At 37.9% G+C, this 17,934-nt stretch overlaps 3 protein-coding genes across 4 annotated transcripts in view; 1 reads left to right on the plus strand and 2 right to left on the minus strand.

Moving 5' to 3' along the window:
* LOC126585194 (uncharacterized) overlaps window positions 1–17,934 on the plus strand; it is an 85,962-nt gene that overhangs the window by 49,251 nt on the left and 18,777 nt on the right. The window lies entirely within an intron of this gene.
* LOC126585195 (cysteine-rich receptor-like protein kinase 10) lies at window positions 2,267–12,174 on the minus strand. 2 transcript variants are annotated; one of them, XM_050249618.1, is made up of 3 exons: window positions 12,007–12,174; window positions 2,874–3,024; window positions 2,267–2,791 (listed from the first exon to the last, which is right to left on the minus strand). In XM_050249618.1, exons 1-3 carry the CDS (start codon window positions 12,171–12,173, stop codon window positions 2,462–2,464), a joined length of 648 nt encoding a protein of 215 aa, XP_050105575.1. In that variant the 5' UTR covers window position 12,174; the 3' UTR covers window positions 2,267–2,461. The 2 variants fall into 2 exon arrangements, with proteins under 2 accessions (XP_050105575.1, XP_050105576.1); XM_050249619.1 differs by lacking the exon at window positions 12,007–12,174 and adding an exon at window positions 3,125–3,306.
* LOC126585180 (cysteine-rich receptor-like protein kinase 25) overlaps window positions 16,282–17,934 on the minus strand; it is an 82,751-nt gene continuing 81,098 nt past the window's right edge. Inside the window, exon 8 of the mRNA XM_050249576.1 lies at window positions 16,282–16,420. Coding sequence (XP_050105533.1) covers window positions 16,356–16,420 — 65 coding nt within the window. The 3' untranslated portion in view covers window positions 16,282–16,355. The remainder of the gene's footprint in view (window positions 16,421–17,934) is intronic.

Below are 17,934 nucleotides of genomic sequence, written 5' to 3' on the forward strand. Positions count from 1 at the left end.
AAAATGTAAAATATCCGAAAAAATTGTAAAAAATCTGAAAAAAATTGTTTTTACTTTTTTATAAATACCACTTCTTCTCCATCTACCTTACACCACAATTTCATATTTTCTCAACTACTTTCAATCAAATTCCTATATTTCTCTCAAAGTTTCAATCCAATTTTTTTCCACAAAATGACTACTGATGCATGTACGAATTGGTTGCTTCTTGAAGATGTTGCGTTGTGCACTAGATGGGTTGAAGTTACTCATAATTCCCTTACGGATAATGAGATGCAGTTGCGAGAAATGTGGAGTTTAATTCATACCAAATTTCTTTAGAAAATAGGTGGGAAAAGAACCAAAGAATCGATGTCCAGTCGTTGGAAAATACTTAGCCATTCCTTTAGTACGTGGAGAGATGCCTTGACACAAGCTAGTAGTAATGTTCGAAGTGGGGCAAATTATGCTGATGTGGTAAGAATATATTATAATTATTTGTTTGTATTATTATTTTGTTACCTAATTTGATTATAATTATTTGTTTGTATTATTTATTTGTTACCTAATTTCATTATTATTATTGTTTGTATTATTTATTTGTGACCTAATTTCATTATTATTATTTGTTTGTATTATTTATTTGTTACCTAATAATTTCATTATTATTATTTGTTTGTATTATTTATTTGTAACCTAATTTCATTATTATTATTTGTTTGTATTATTTATTTGTGACCTAATTTCATTATTATTATTTGTTTGTATTATTTAAACAAACAAAAAAAAACTAATATTTTATTGCATTTTGCAAGGGAGAGGGCTCCAAGGGTGGAGATGCAAATGATGATTACTGTTCATTAAGGGTAGTTACTATTTATTAAAGGCAGTTACTGTTTAATATGATTAATTCAATAGTGGATTGCCAGAGGATTGGCTCTATGGATGGAGTTGCTCTTAGGTAACAACACTATGAAGAAGATTCAATAGAGAGAGAGAGATAGAAGCCTTTTGATTTTTTATACAGAGAGAAAAGAACCTTGTTCCAATCATAGGCGTGAAAACTTGAGCCTTGTCAATCACGTTATGTGGAAAAAATCTTCCCTGGTATTCTTCATATCATGTGGGGAGTCCACCAAGGACCAAAAAAGTGGTCAGTTGACCCAGTGAAGGCCAAAACAGTGGTCAGTTGACCCAGTGAAGGCCAAAAAAGTGGCTGGGATCAACTCCGGTGACCTCCTGATCTTCTCGTTGGTTTGGAACCCACCATTTTTTGATGAAATGACTGAATGAACTGCTTGAAGTTGATGTTTCTGCATACTGGGCACGCCCACCCCCGATTACTCCCCCCAAAATAACCCCCAATCACTGTCATATCAACTCCCGAATTGCACAACCAGTGAGCCACACAAGGACTTGGATTGTCTACCCTCTCATTTCGGTGCCCTTCTCATGCCCTTCTGTTTGTGTGGTCACGGTTAAGCCACGTCAACGTTTTATATTACTATTTCTTTTTGTTTTATTATTTTTATAAAAAAACAATATAAAATGTTGACGTGGCTTAATCGTGACCACACAAAACAGGAGGGCACGGGAAGGGCACCGAAATGGGAGGGCAGACAATCCAAGTCCGCCACACAAACCCCCCAACCCCGCCACCAAATGCGGTCATTTTGCCACCGAGCCACTACTCTCTCCTCTCTCATATTTTCATTCCTCAAATTTCAAGTAACCTTTAAAATACAGAGTAAACTGTTATTTGACTCCTTGAACTATACTCTAGTTGAAATTGACCTCATAAATTATTCTTTTTTATAAATTAACCCCCTGTATTATTTGAAATTAGCCAATTGATATTTTGTCGATAGATTCTGTCCACTATTTCGTCAAATTCAAAAGAAAATTAGTCTTTCCTTTATCAACTCTTACTTGTCAACTATAACCACCCATGAACTTATGACATTTGAAAATAAATAATGACAATGTGAGATTGTCCATTATGTAAACGTTTGGTTTTTTATGTTTTTTCATTATGCTATATGCTTTTGAATTATTCTGTGTCCATATGTCAAAATTTTATTAGTGGTTATAGCTGACAAGTAACAATTGATGATGAAATGACTAATTTGCCCTTGAGTTTGACGAAATTGATTCCGCAATCAATGGGAAAGGGTTAATTGACTGATTTTAAATAGTTCAGAGGGTTAATTTACCAAAAAAATAGTTTAGGGGTCAATTTCAATTGGGGTGATAGTTCAAGGGTCAAACTGCAATTTACCCTAAAATATAATCTCAAATATTTTGGTTTATGAGTAATTATATTGAGGTTTAAAAAAACATTAAACGCTTTAACTAACCCATTAATTATAAATCCTGAATCCACCGCTCCTCACCTATATATATAAAATTCTAATCCATAGATTGCAGAGCAGTGGGTTGATAAACTTATATTACAATAGATCCAACACCTTATTTATGCACACTATCTAGGGTATACTTCAGTGATAGATCCTTCATAAACGGACGGAGATGACTTGCTGATAGATTGATCGGACTCCAGCGTTATCTTTGACATGTTCCCCATTGGCCTGCTTTGGAGGAAAAATGCCGGTTGTTTAGGTAATGCCAGACTAACAGAGTAGCTATTGAGCATGAGAACCACTGATTGCATTGTAGGCCTGTCAGCTGGATCTTCCTGAACACAAAGTAAGCCGATGTGGATGCATCTGATTACTTCAGTCCTTGAATAAGAGTCTCTTAGACACGGATCCATCAGTTCCAAAGATGTCCCGTCTCTCCATAATTTCCAAGCCTGCATAAAACTCAAAAGTTTAACTCATGATGCTATGTCAATGCAGGAGAACAGAGCACTGCACGTTTCATTTTAAGCTTACATAGCCCGCGAGGTTCTCAGCTACATCTGTCCGAAAGAAGTTACTGTTCTTCTTGCCACTGATGATTTCTAGCACTAAAACACCGAAACTATACAGATCGGACTTGACAGAAAATTGCCTGTGCATTGCATACTCGGGAGACATATAATCACTACAAGTTGAGAAGGGAAAATTTGACAAATTCATTAGTACATATAATGCAAAGAAGAGGTGGTCGTGTTAAAAGAAAAGAAGAAAAGGGAGAAACTTACTATGTTCCGACAATTCTATTTGTGTTTGCTTGAGTTTGATCAACCCCAAAGATCCTGGCCATGCCAAAATCATATATTTTTGGATGCATCTCCCCATCTAACAATATATTGCTGGCTTTGAGATCATGATGTATAATTCTAAGTTGAGAATCTTCATGCAGGTACATGATTCCTCGAGCAATTCCTGAAATAATCCTGTAACGTCTTGACCAATCCAATTGCCCCTGTTTCTCAGGGTCTGCAAATCATCAAAACCAAGTTATCATCGACGAATTGCTATTGCAATAGGGAAAGACTATCAGATGCTTGAGTGTACAAACTGTAATAACCCGTTCCAATTTTTAAAGTAAATTACATGTTTGCCATCAGGTGGGTTTTGTTATTTAGGCCCAGCCCTTTGTGCTTTAACTTAAGGTCCAAGGTTAGGTCAATTACCCAACCCGTGAATCTCCTTCCCCCCTCATTTTCTGAAACTTTCTTTCCCTCTGTCACTCGAAGAACACTCTCATCTCTCTCTTTTTCTCTTGCACCGTGATCACACACACATAGCTGCTCGAAAACATCATCATCATCGTCAAACCTCGTCCTTGTCTCTCTCTCCCGTCGCAACGAGATTGGCAAACTCAGGGAATAGGACATCCGGCGAGTTTTTCCTAGATTTTTCGATTGGGTAAGTTTAGATCTCCTTTTTAATCGTTGTTGACGATGCATGCATGTGGTTTGATGAATTTTATCTTCTCTTTAACAAGGTTTTTGAAATGAAATCAGCTCGGGTGTGCAAAACTCATATTTTCCGACGAACCCGTGACTCTGAAGAGCTTTCCGTTCACCTTCGGTCGTTTCATGGCTAATCGAAGTTATCAATCTCTTTGTCTCGCTGAGAACTACAACTTTCCTTTTTGTTTCACTCAATTTCGTTGAGTATTAAAGAAGTTATACTCATTTGAATCTTACCTAGTTTTCGGCGACTTCCGAGGCTTTCGAGGCTTTTTCCGGCCAAACCACGGCGATTTAGACATCGTGTGTGAGGTATCATTCTCTTCGTCTCTTCCAGGGCTATAACTTTCGTTATCGTTTCACTTGATTTCGTTAAGTATTGACAAAGTTATGGCCATTTAAAATGGGTGTGGTTTTATGACCGATTTCCGGCTTTCTCTCCTATTGGGTCCGGCGACCCACCAAACCCAAGGCCTTTGGGCCTTCCCTGCAGAGCCCAACCCTTTTTGGTTGTGAGGCCTTTGGGTCCGTGTGTGTTTGCTTTGGGTTGGGTGTGTGTGTGTGGGTTGTGAGGTGTATGTGTGTGTATGTGTTTGTGTGGGTGTGTGTGGGTGTTGTATGTTCAGGTGTGTGCAGTGGTGAAGCCAGGAATTGACGAGGGGAGGGGCGAAGTGAAAAGATTGCAAGGTTCAAAAGAATTGCTTCACGATATTTAGGTGGATAATCAAGCATTCGACGTCTATGTTTAGGGTTTGCAGGAAAATTAGCCAATATTTCATCCAACTCAGTGACCTCACTTTGTTGTGAACTACTTGGAATATTTGAATGAGGACTTCTTGGAATATTAGAAGGAGGAGGAGGATTACTTGGAACATTTGAAGGAGAATGACTACCCGAAATGTTTAAAGAAGGATTTAAGCATTGTTTCTTATAGTATCGTTCCATTACGTAACTATAAAATGGAAATAAAAAAAAATTCTTAGACTCTTAATCCTAGAGTAGACTATACTAATATGCATAATAACTAATCCAACCAACAATTCAATTAATCAATAGCAATAAAGATACAAATTATTCAATAAATAAATATTCAAACATATGAATAATTGTATACATTATGTAATCATTCAATTAATTAATCAATAATCAAGAATTCAAATTTTAATTTTCACCCTAAAAAATAATTTCATAATTTTATATCAATAATCATATAATCATATCAATAATCAATAACCAATAACCATATTAATGCATTACCATACGATTCTATACTAATTAAACAAAATTCGTATTAAATAATTAATTATGGTTAGGGAATATAAATTAGGAAAGCTAATGAAAAATGCTTGAAAACTTTGAGTTTTAACAATAAAGAAAAAATAAAGAGTAAAGTAAATAGTACCAGGTTTGACTTTTTAATGTAAAAATATGATTTTTTTTATTAAATTAAATAGCACATCGAGCTTTTCGCTAAAACTCTTTTATAAATTTAGGGATTAAAAAATTTACTTCTGAAGGCTGAAAGCCAACAGCTCAGCGGCTGGAGAGTGGCTGGTGGCGATCGCAAAAAGCCAACGGAAACAGGAATTAAAAAAATTTCCGTCTGGGATTTTGGGGGGCAGAGCAGCTTTGCTCTCTGTATCTGATTGGAAAGGTTGAAAAAGAAAAGGGGGACTGACACACGGGACTGAAATAGAAAAGTGAGAGGGAATGGAGGACACGCAGTTCCCTTATATATATTATATATATTTTTTGTTTTCCAAACATACGAAACGCCCCGTTTGTTTTAGTTTTTTTATTTATATTTTTTACCAGGACCAAAACGACGTCGTTTTGACCTGGATTTTTTTTTTGAAAAAAAGCAATCTGCTGCTGCGTGCAGCAGAAACAGATCGACGGAGGAGGGGCTGCCTGAACCAGTCTGGTTTTCCGATGAGGGAAGGGGCTAAACTAGAGTTCCAGTTGTTTTTTCCGGCGAGGGGAGTGGCGGCCGCCACTCCTCGCCCTCACGTGGCTTCGCCACTGGGTGTGTGTTTGTGTACTGTGCATGGGATGCATGTGTGTGTGGTGTGCTGTACCGTGTGTGTGTGTTGCATGCCGTGTGTGTGTGTGTTTATATATGTATATATATGTGTGTATATATATTGCAGTGCATGCTTTGCATGTGTGTGTGCGTTGGTGAGTATGGGTTTGGGCTTAAGCCCAAACCACCCCTTGTTCCCAACCTACCCCAAACCCAAAACCCATTTCCATTTCCTAAAATTCTATCTTTTGGGTAGTTTATTAAATTGTACATTTTCGTGCTTAGGTGAAGTTGCTAGTGGAGACTTCCTTAATCATTTTTCGCACAATTCTGCTGCTACGGAATATTTGTGAGTGGACCACCTTCAAAAATTGCATGTTTTATTGATAGAATTGCATAATTTAATAGCATGCCTTGCAGAATTATTGATTTGAGGAATACTTTATAGGAAGCATGATGATTTGATTATACGTCATTATATATATATATATATATGTTTTGAATTATTTCCACTATATCGTATTTTCTATAGAACCCTCATGCTGGTAGACTATTTGATCGATGACGATAGGATGCTAAGAATGCGTTTCAAATGATTTCAGAACACCCCTTCGTAGTATAGAGGATCGATGAATTTATGCTACGAAGTTGTATTTTAGAGATGAATTATGTTTTGTGCATACCTAGTGAACACTATGCCGCCTGGGGCGAGGATTTGGTGTTGACATTGAGGCCGGGAGAAATAATCCCTAGTGAAAGGCTGAGGGACACGAAGACAGGCATTGGGCCAGGAGGGAGATATCTCTGGCTACGGGCACAGAGACTGAGGTGCAGGCATTGGGCCGGGAGTATTATTATTCAGTGCACTCACTAGCAGCACAACTTGTGTTATGCTTCCTGATACGATTTCTGATATGATTTCTGATACGATTTCTGATATGATTTCTGATATGATTTTCTGAGATTGATTTGCAGATGGATATATGAATTGTTTTATGGCATGCTACAATTTTCTGAAAAGCTTATCACTTATTATTCTAGTAGTTTTCATTATTAAACTGTGGGGGTTAGTATGTTCATAACTGTTTTCGTACTATGTATGTATATAAACTTGGTCCACTCACCCTTGTTTTGCGCTCCCATTCAGGACTTAGGATCAAGGCACATAATCTAGGCATCAAGGTACTTTCGCAGTGGCATCTTCGAGTCTTCTCGGGGTAGGACCCACTCCTTTGTTCATTCAATCTTATCTTAATTCTTGTTAGTGATTAGGTTTAGTTATATGCTCTGAACACGTTCCTAAATTGTTAATTCATTGTTTTTAAATTCATAACTCGTATTTATTCCTTATTCTCATCTTTTGCATTTAATAAATGGCTTTCGTCACCCTCGGGTGTCGGCCAGCACGTGCCTACCCTGGTATTCCGGGAATATCGGGGTCGGGGCGTGTCAGATTGGTATCAGAGCGTGGTTTGTTCAGAGCATACTTAGGATTCTCTTCTATTCTCGTAAAGTCTTGGTTTTGACATCATTTGGATGTCATAACTTCCAGATTTTGTGCCAGTCGGTGCTGTTGTGCAAATCTCTCTCTGATTGAATTGTCACCTTCTGGTTGAAATTCAAGAATTCGTGTCGGGATTGTGCCTCAACAATGATGAAGTGGATTGTTGGACGACTTTAAACATCAGATTGATACTCTACGACGTGCATACCTTGGGAATGAAGGGTAGAGTCAGTATTACTTGGAAGCGATGTGTTTTAGAAATCTCAATTTGAGGAATTCTGGTTAAGACCAGCTGTAGATTCGAAATAGCGATGCCACTCTGCAACATGCGTTCCTTAGGAATTGCGGGCGGAGTCGACTCTACATCGAAATCTTGAGAAACTCATCGGCAGCGGACGCTATTCTCACCAATTTTTCGAAAGGAGTTGCAATTCTTATTGTTGTTATAGTTGGACTTGGATGATGAATATCTAGTCTTGTTTGGATAAACAGATTCCTTGAACTTCACCTGGGTTTAGTACTTGGTGGTAAACCCTCATTCCTCGTCCGCGTACTTTTCGGCGAGGATAAACTTAGTCTCTTGCTTGCAGCCTAGCTGTTCAGCCTTGTAATTTTCAGTGTAATGGCTTGAGACTCTATTAAATTCATCATTGTACGAAGATCAAACTTTACTCTAAACTTCTCTGGACTCATTGAGCTTTGGTTTGCTCAAGAGCATCACTTTAAGGTAGCCAATTGTGTCACTGCATGCATACGCAGGCTGTTTCGTATCTTTCTTCTTTGTCATTCTGTTGATTCCAAGGTTCTGTGTTTAAATGCTGAACTTTGAAACAGCTCTCACAAAGTGTTGTGAATTTCAAATTGTCTTTGGCCTCGTCAAATCTTGTTATCAGTTCTTAAATATTCCTGAGTTTGGACCTATTTCCTTTTTGGTTAAGAAACCAGTTGACCATACTGTGATGATTTACCCAATAATCAGAAACAGTGACTTCTATTTCTGCATCTTTACCTTCCTTCACTTGTTTGTTTCCCAATGTGAATTGGATCATGCCGGAACATTATACGGAGGGTGAAAAAAAAAAAACGTTTGTTCTTGGCATGGTTTCTAGTTCAAATCTTGATATCTTGTACTCTATATTTAATGGACTTGTTTTGATCCTCAAATTCTTAAGTGTTCTTTTAGCCTTCTTGACGTGGATTTTTACTCATTCAGAGAGGAATTCACAATCGATGGATTCGAAGGAAGTGTGCGCCCAATTCTTATCGAGTTGGACATGAATGTTGGGAGCATAATCTTTTCACAAACTTACCAGACTTACCAGAAAGAATTCCATGTGGGTATGAGGTTTAAGTTGTATTTTGGTAAGAGGCTGGTGAAGATTTTGGTGCAGAAGGTCAGGATATTGTATCACCATCTTACTAGAATTCATGGGCATCACATCGGTTATTTTCCAAAGATATGTGTTCGTCTCAACGCATATTTCCACTGCTTTACTTCTGAACCTTATTGTTGTGAGTACATGGTTGTTAAAACATTTCTAGCAGATCTGTTTGGTGCATTGTAGAATGGCACTACAGGACGGTCGAAACGAGAATTGGATAATCTTTACACTTCTCTCGAAAGGCGTGTAATCTCTTTTGTTTTTAGGTTGACCATTTGTGAGTCGTTCTTCTTTCCACCAACTCTGACCTTGGTTGACTAGGAATCTGCAACTAAGCAAAAATGGAGAGGTGGATTGAGTACTACAACAATTCCCAAGAGATACTGCGTGTTGAGGAAGATGACTTCTCGTTTTTAGCTTGCTTGGTTCGAGTTTTTGGGTCTACTACTAACATGGTAGCCATTTCTCTTGAATCCCAAGGTACATCTTTCAAATGGGTTATTTATTGGTGAAATTTTGAAGTAGTTGGTCATATTTAGAAGAACTGAGAAGGATATGATGCTTGGTGCTGGGTAGAGTTTTACGACAATAGTCTCTGTTTTGTTCAGTATGGGGTATGACACTTTTTGCGACATGGTATGAAAGTTGCTATAGATGATAGAGGAGTTGTGCGCGCTTGTATTCGGAGGATCGAATTTACGATATGTGAAATTGTGCACCATCAGGAAATTACTGCTTGCTTAGTGAGACAACGATATGTGATTGATATCACGGGCAGCCGACCAGTATATCGATAGCTTATCTGTTGGGTTTGTAAGCAAGTGGGCAAGAAGATTCGTCTACAGCAACTGATGCAGATTCATAATCGTTATTCTTGGGACTCGACCCAAAGACACATCTATTCTCGGATAGCATTCTGACCAGAGTGAGAACCCTGAACATAAAGAGCAGCCATGTTCTGAAATAGCAGATTCATTTCTCCTTTAATCTCATTTTCAGTTTCAAGTAATTGTGCACGAAATTCCCGTAAGGTAATGGAAGATTCTCGTGCCAAGATAATAGTGCGATTAACACCATATTCCTTTGGTAAACCTGCCAACCCAACAATGATAATATCATTGTCAGAAACTGTCTCTCCTGTAGCCATTAACTGATCTATAATATTCTTCAAACGTAATAAGTATTTATCAATGATATTTGCCCCCTTCTGAATCGTATGCAACTCAGTTTTCAAATGGTTAACCCTAGACTTCGAAACAGAAGCATAACGTTCAACAAGATTCGACCATGCTTCAAATGCAGTCCTGCACCCCAAGACATATTCCATTGCCTCATCTGTTAGTGTAGCAAGTAGCAGACTAATAAGGGCCATATCAGTAGACTCCCAATCAAGAAACTCTGTGGTAATGTTCCGTGTAATACCAGCCTCTGAACTGACTGCATACTTTGATGGGCAACCAATCGTACCATCAAAATGACTAAATAATTTGTACCCTTTAAGAACCGACTGAAATTAAAAGGCCCATTTGGCAAAATTATCATCTCTAAGTTTTATAGTCAACATACCTAACTAATTCTCAATCTTGAATGAAGAAGACGCAATTGAAAAAGATTCAATCAATCAGAACTCTGTGTAAAAATTACCAAACAAGGAGACTGACACTCCACGAATACACAAGAGACTTCCAAGATTCACAGAACAACACTCAAATAAGGAGGATGACACTCCAAAGCACAACACAAATCGCACACTTCGACTAGAGATACTAAATCAGGAGATTGACACTCCAAAACACAACACAGGAGACTGAAACTCCAAGATTCATAGAAAGAATGACACTTTCTTCGTTAAATCGATAAGTCCTAGAGAATGATACTCTAAGAACCAATACAGAAAGAATGATAATTCCATAAATCAACACATCACGATTCTACCAAAAAACCCCAAATATTCGCTTCAATTAAATTTCAACAAATTGAACCAAAACACCAAACACCACAACTCCAAGAAAGAAACAAAGGCACCTGATTCGCTCCAGATTTCCAAGAACGCCGCTCCAGATTACCAAACGCCCAATCTTCGAGCACCCAATCTCCGAACACCCAATCTTCAATATAGCACCCAAACCAGCGGAAGTCTTCACAAGATTCGAGAGTGACGACGAGCCAATTCCGGCGATGATACCATATTAATATGAACAACAATGGATGACTGAACTAATGAGATGAGAGAAGGCAGAGAGAGAAAGAGAAAGAGAGAGATGTATATTGGAAGTTTCAAAAATATTACAAAATGATATCCTACTAAAACTGAACACACTACCACTTCTTATATAGCCACAAAGGCTAATTACAACATTACCCTTCTACCTTAACTACCATTGGATCAACTAGATAATGCCATGTGGCATTCTGTTATATTGGTTATTAGAGAGGAGGTGGTTGAGGTTAGACTGGAAGGTGGAGTTTGGGGTGAAGGTGGTGGTGTTTGGGCAGTAGTGAACCAGGTAATTGTAAAACTTTAAAGACTTAGTTTGTTTCACTTCAATTGCATACCCAGTTAATGATGGGATGCATGTATTTATATTGACTTGAGGATTACATAAAGGGTTTGCAAACCCCGAGATACAAGGACTATTTAAAAATTACAAATCTGATCAAACTGCATGCGCAGCTTTAGTTACAACAAACATTTGAAAAAGTCAACAATCCTATAAACTAGGAACAGCTAAAGAGAAGAGGTTGAACTGATGAAAACTCCTCAAGTTGCAGGAATGTTGTTGTGGGCCTATCAGCTGGATCTTCCTGAACACAAAGTAAGCCGATGTGGATGCATCTGATTACTTTAGTCCTTGAATAAGAGTATCTCATACACGGATCCAACAATTCCAAAGATGTCCCGTCTCTCCATAACTTCTAAGCCTGCATAAAACTCAAAGGTTTAACTCATGATGCTATGCCAATGCAGGATAACAGAACACTGCACTTTTCATTTTAAGCTTACATGGCTCACGAGGTCCTCAGCTGCACCGGTCTGAAAGAAGTTTTTGTTCTTCTTGCCACTGATGATTTCTAGCCACTAAAACATCGAAACTGTACATATCAGACTTGATAGAAAATTGCTCGTGCATTGCATACTCGGGAGACATATAACCACTATAAGTTGAGATGGGAAAATTTGACAAATTCATTAGTACATATAATGTAAAGAAGAGGTGGTCATGTGAAAAGAAAAGAAGAAAACAGAGAAACTTACTATGTTTCGACAATTCTATTTGTGTTTGCTTGAGATTGATCAACCTTAAAGATCTTGGCCATGCCAAAATTAGATATTTTTGGATGCATCTCCCCATCTAACAATATATTGATGGCTTTGAGATCACGATGTATAATTCTAAGTCGGGAATCTTCATGTAGATACATGATTCCTCGAGCAATTCCTGAAATAATTTTGTAACGTCTTGACTAATCCAATTGTCCTTGTTTCTATAGAAACCCAGAGTTCTTGGATAGAAAGAAAAGAAAGAGAGTTTTCTTAGAGATGAAGAAAATTGTAATTTCTTATTAATTGATAAATGAATAATACAATCACTTATATATAGCCTTGGACTATTGACTATTGACTATAAACTAACTAAGACTAATTACATTTGTAACAAACTTATAACTACTAATAACAAACTATATTAATACCAAACTATAGTCATGATGTAGCATCTTCATCTTTACAACCCCTCAAGCTAAACTTGGAATAGTCAAAGGTTCCAAGAGAAAGCTTGGATTGCAGAAACAAAAATTGATTTTAGACAAGGATTTGGTGTGAATATCTGCAATTTGATCCTGGCTATAAACATACTGAACTGCAACCAAGTTGGCAAGAACTAACTCACGAATATAATGATAATCAATCTCTACATGCTTAGTTCGAGCATGAAAGATAGGGTTTGATGCAAGTGAGATGGCTGAGATATTATCACACTAGATTGTTGGTTTTTAAGAGGAATGAAAACCAAAGTCTTTAAGCACTTTGCATATCTAAGTGATCTCTGTAGCAGTGTAAGCCAATGACCTGTATTTAGCTTTAGTGGATGAATGAGCCACTGTGGATTGCTTTTTGGCACTCCAGCTAATTAGATTAGTTCCCAGAAAAACACAAGAACCACTTGTAGACCTTCTGTCATAGGGATAACCAGCCCAATCTGTATCATAGTAGGCTAACAAATTCATAGAACCTTTCTTAAACCAAAGACCATGAGCAATTGTTCCTTTGAGAAATCTCAATATGCGTTTAGCTACTTGCATATGAAGGACAGTAGGTGCATGCATGAATTGACATACCTGGTTCATTGCAAAGGAAATGTCAGGTTTTGTCCAAGTTAAGTATTGGAGAGCACCCACAAGAGATCTGTATTCAGTTGGATTGGCAAGTAATTCACCATTGTTATAAGATCCCACATCGCCCAGGGGTGTGGATCCTTTATGCATTATATGTATATTCCCATCTCTACCTAGCACGAGGCCTTTTGGAAGCTCACTGGCTTTGGGTTTCGTAGGAACTCTGAAGTTAAGTGAGTTCGCGTGAGAGCAATCCCATGATGGATGACCCCCTGGGAAGTTGCTCGTGAGTTTCCAGAAACAAAACCGTGAGGATATGGTCAGGGCCCAAAGCGGACAATATCGTGTTACGGCGAAATCGAGCCCGGGATGTGACAATTTGGTATCAGAGCCAATCCCTGGCCGGAAGTGTGTCGACGATGACGTTGGGCCCCTAAGGAAGGTGGATTATAAGATCCCACATCGCCTAGGGGTGTGGATCCTTTATGCATTATATGTATATTCTTATATCTACCTAGCACGAGGCCTTTTGGGAGCTCATTTGCTTCAAGTTCCGTAGGAACTCCGAAGTTAAGCAAGTTCACGCGAGAGCAATCCCATGATAGGTAACCCCTTAGGAAGTTGCTCGTGAGTTTCCAGAAACAAAACCGTGAGGGTGTGGTCGGGGCCCAAAGTAGACAATACCGTGCTACTGCGGAGTCGAGCCCGTGATGTGACAATTGTTATCTAACTTGATAGCACTGAGAGAAGTACAACATGGTTTAGCTCCATCCATGTTTATTTTCTGGAGCAATCAAACATGCACTTGCTTTGATGAATAAACAAAGCATCAGTAGTTCTTTGGACTTCAAAACCCAGAAAATAATGCAGTGGCCCCAAATCTTTGACAAGAAACAGAGTACTCAATTTTTCTATAAACTGATGGTAGATATAAGTATCAGGTCCACTAACTAGAATATCATCAACATAGACTAGTACTATAACTAAAGTTGGAGCTTTAAGTACAAACAGAGATGCATCATATGAAGATTGACTAAATCCCAGAGATTTGATAGTTTGCCATAACTTGTCAAACCAGGCTCTTGGAGTTGTTTAAGCCCATAAAGAGACTTCATGAGCTTGCAAACATGATGTGGCTTGTTGGGATCTTGAAAACCAAAAGGTTGTGTCATGAAAACATCTTCCTTTAAGTCACCATGGAGAAATGCATTACTGATGTCCAGTTGATTGAGAAACCAGTTAAATTGGACAACAAATGATAACAAAAGCCTAATAGTGACAAGCTTTGCAACTGGACTAAAGGTTTCTTGATAGTCAAGACATTCATTTTGATAAAAACCCTTAGCTACAAGTCTTGCTTTATATCTCTTAATAGATGCATCATGATTCTTTTTAATTCTAAAGACCCATTTGCAACCAACTACATTTTGAGAAGGTGAGAAGGAACAAAAGTCCATGACAAGAGAGCATTGAATTCATTTTGCATTGCCAATCTCCAATTTTCAGACTTAGAGGCTTGAATATAAGTATGAGGAATGAGATCTATGGAATAAGAAATGGGATGCTTGGTGGCAGTGAAGACTTTAAGTTTGTAAATGCCATTTTTGGATCTGGTAATCATAGGATGAACATTTGGTGCAGATTGAGAGGAGGGCACATGGTGTTGAGATTGCACAGTTTGAGGAGATGAGCTTTGTTATATAGAGGAGGCAGGGTGCATAGGCACATTAGGCATAGGGATAGACACAAGGACACTAGACATAGATGTAGAGGGCAGATTAGGCATAGGTACATACACAGGTACATGAGGCATAGATGTACAGGGCAACGGAAAATAGAGATCAATAGGAGATGACAGAGATGTAGAATGATAAATAGATGTTGAGATGGGCTTAACATCTTTTGTTTGAACTTGGAATTTGATGAGTCGATATTATGTTATATATTTTATTTTATTCTTAGTTATAATTTATTGGTTATTTGGTGAGATTTTGATACTGTAAATTATATTTCCAATATAGGACATTTGACTTCTTATAGAGCAAGTGATCAAACAGACGAATTTTGAAGTGATTCCAATTGGAGGATGTTCATGAGTCTCTCAACTTGTTCGTATCAAAGTTTAATTTTTTTTTTCCTAGCATAATTCAACTTGCCCAACTTGCCCATGGCTGCTCACTTCTCTTCTGCAATGGTGGAAGCTGCTTCGTATTATTTGCTTAGGCACCTCAAGGCTCAAACTGTCGCACGGTATGAAAACAAAGATTGGGTGGAGAGATTGAGAGATTCGACCAATTCAATTGCAATAATGGTAGAAATGGAATTGAATTGAAAATAAAATGTTAATGGAGATTAGACGGAGAGATCAAGAAAGGGAGAGCAGATTAAATAGGCAAAGACTTGTTGTCAACCGCGAAATCGGAAACTCCTTGCTTGAGCCAGTCTTATTGGGCTGGTTTGATGTTGAATTTGGCCTATCATGGTTTTTTATGTGCCAAAATTTTGATCATGGATGGACAAGGCATTGCCTAGCTACCTGACTACCTCTCCGTCAAGATGCTGTTAACCAGCTTGTGTTTTGGCTTAATATGCCTGGCTAATTTGATTAATCAAATTATCTCCCAATTAACTAATTAAGGCTCAACAACTATTACGATCTGGACAACTTTCAGCTTCAAAGTCGAATGGCTTAAATAATACTCTAAAAACAGCTCCTAAGAAGCTTACAGTGCGGTGAAATGTTTTGAAAACGAGGCTTATGATGGTTTTCTGAGCAATCCACAAAACCGGAAGAATAAACAGAGTAATTATTAGCTCACAATTTTTGTGAAAAATGTGAACGTTCGTCTTTTCATTAGAGATATTTTTTATAGGCATTAAAAAAATGTTATAAGTACTTTAGAAGCCGTCTGACCATTTTATTGAATTTCAAACTATTTTTTAATGAATTTTTAAGAAAGAAAAAGAAAAATTAAAAAAAAAAATACTAGCGGAGTCTGGAAGTGAAATCTGGGGACTTAAAAATCTCCGACATGTCTACATCATTTAACAACCTTACAGTGCAAAGGAAATTTCACAAAATATGTCTAATGAAGTTTTATATAGGAATTTTCAAACCGATCAAACACTTTTAAGTGCAATTTCAAAGTTTAGTTTTATTCTGGCAAGCACTAAAAAAACTACAATGCCTAAAAGGCTAGCAAAACCAACACAAATCTCAAAACTTCTGAACTCCGATCCTGCAAGATTTATCACACTTTGCTCAATTTACTATCGAGGGTATAGTTCAGTAATCGATGCTTCATTAACAGATAATGACAATGAGTTGCTAGCAGGTTGATCAGATGAGCTACAATTCATTGATGGCATGTTCGGATCTGTCCTACTGTGCAGGAAAAATGCTGGCCTTTCAGGTGATGGCATACTCAAAGAGTAGCTGCTTAGCATGAGAAGTATCTTTTGTACTCTTCCTGAACACAGAGTAACCCAATATGGATACATCTAATTACTTCACTTCTTGAATATGAATCTCTTAGATTTACGTCCAGCAATTCTAACTGCGTCCTGTCCCTCCAATGTCTCCAAACATGCAAAAGGTCGTACCCAGTGCACAAGGCTCCCGCTTTACGAAGGGTCTGGGAGAGGTGAATGTCGGCTAGCCTTACCCCCATTTATGGAGAGGCTGCTCCCAAGTCTCGAAACATGCAAAAAAATTAAAGACTCATTCAAACGTTGCAACAAAAATGTTTTCAGCACTTTAAATAGAATTAACTAAGAAATGCACATCACAATCTTCAACTTATACTCACATGGCTCAAGAGGTCTTCGCCATTGTCTGAGTTATAGAAATTAGTGTTCTTCTTGCCAGTTACAATCTCTAAGATCAAGACACCGAGACTGTACACATCAGACTTCACAGAGAACTGTCCGTGCATCACATATTCGGGAGCCATAGAACCACTATAAACCATCAACATCAGTAAATGTTAGTTCGAATAAGGTACGAGGAGATGAATTTTTGAGTTGTTAATTTGGTACCTTTTCTTTTCAGTAATTACATTTTAGGTTGAGAATTAAATCAATCAACTTTTCAAATAGATTATGTGACCATAAACGAAGTTTTGTACTGCTTACTATGTTCCCACAATCCTTCTTGTGTTTCCTTGAGTTTGATCAACTCTAAATATTCTTGCCATACCAAAATCAGCAATTTTTGGGTTCATTTCCCAATCTAACGATACATTACTCGCTTTAAAATCACAATGTATGATTTTAAGCCGTGAATCATGATGGAGATAGAGAATCCCTCGAGCAATCCCGTTGATAATCTTGTATCTGCTTGGCCAGTCCAAATTCACTTGATTCCCGGAGTCTATGTAGACATTTGAAAACAAAGATTTTCCTTGGTTTGTTACAAATCCAAGTGTAACAATATAGCATACGATATCACACATGATACCTAAATCTGATTAGAAGGGTACATACCATATAGAAAGTGGTCAAGGCTTTTGTTCTGCACAAATTCGTAAATAAGTATCTTTTCTTCACCTTCGGAGAAAAATCCTAGTATCCTCACTAAGTTTCTGTGTTGAAGCTTGGCTACCAAAACAACCTCATTCTTAAACTCCTCACTGCCTTGCCCGGATCCCCTAGACAACCTCTTCACGGCTACTTGTTGCCCATCAGGAATTGTGCCCTGAAAACATTTTAACCAGTCATTACAAGCATCAAATTGCGATTGCATGACATCAACTTATCACATTGCTCTAGCCAACTTAGCTACGCCCAGCTCTGGGACTCTGGCAAATTAAAGTCATAAGTTTGCTATGTGAAAATCACAACCTTGTAG

The sequence above is a fragment of the Malus sylvestris genome, chromosome 10 (assembly GCF_916048215.2).
Source record: "Malus sylvestris chromosome 10, drMalSylv7.2, whole genome shotgun sequence".
Classification (NCBI taxonomy): domain Eukaryota; kingdom Viridiplantae; phylum Streptophyta; class Magnoliopsida; order Rosales; family Rosaceae; genus Malus; species Malus sylvestris.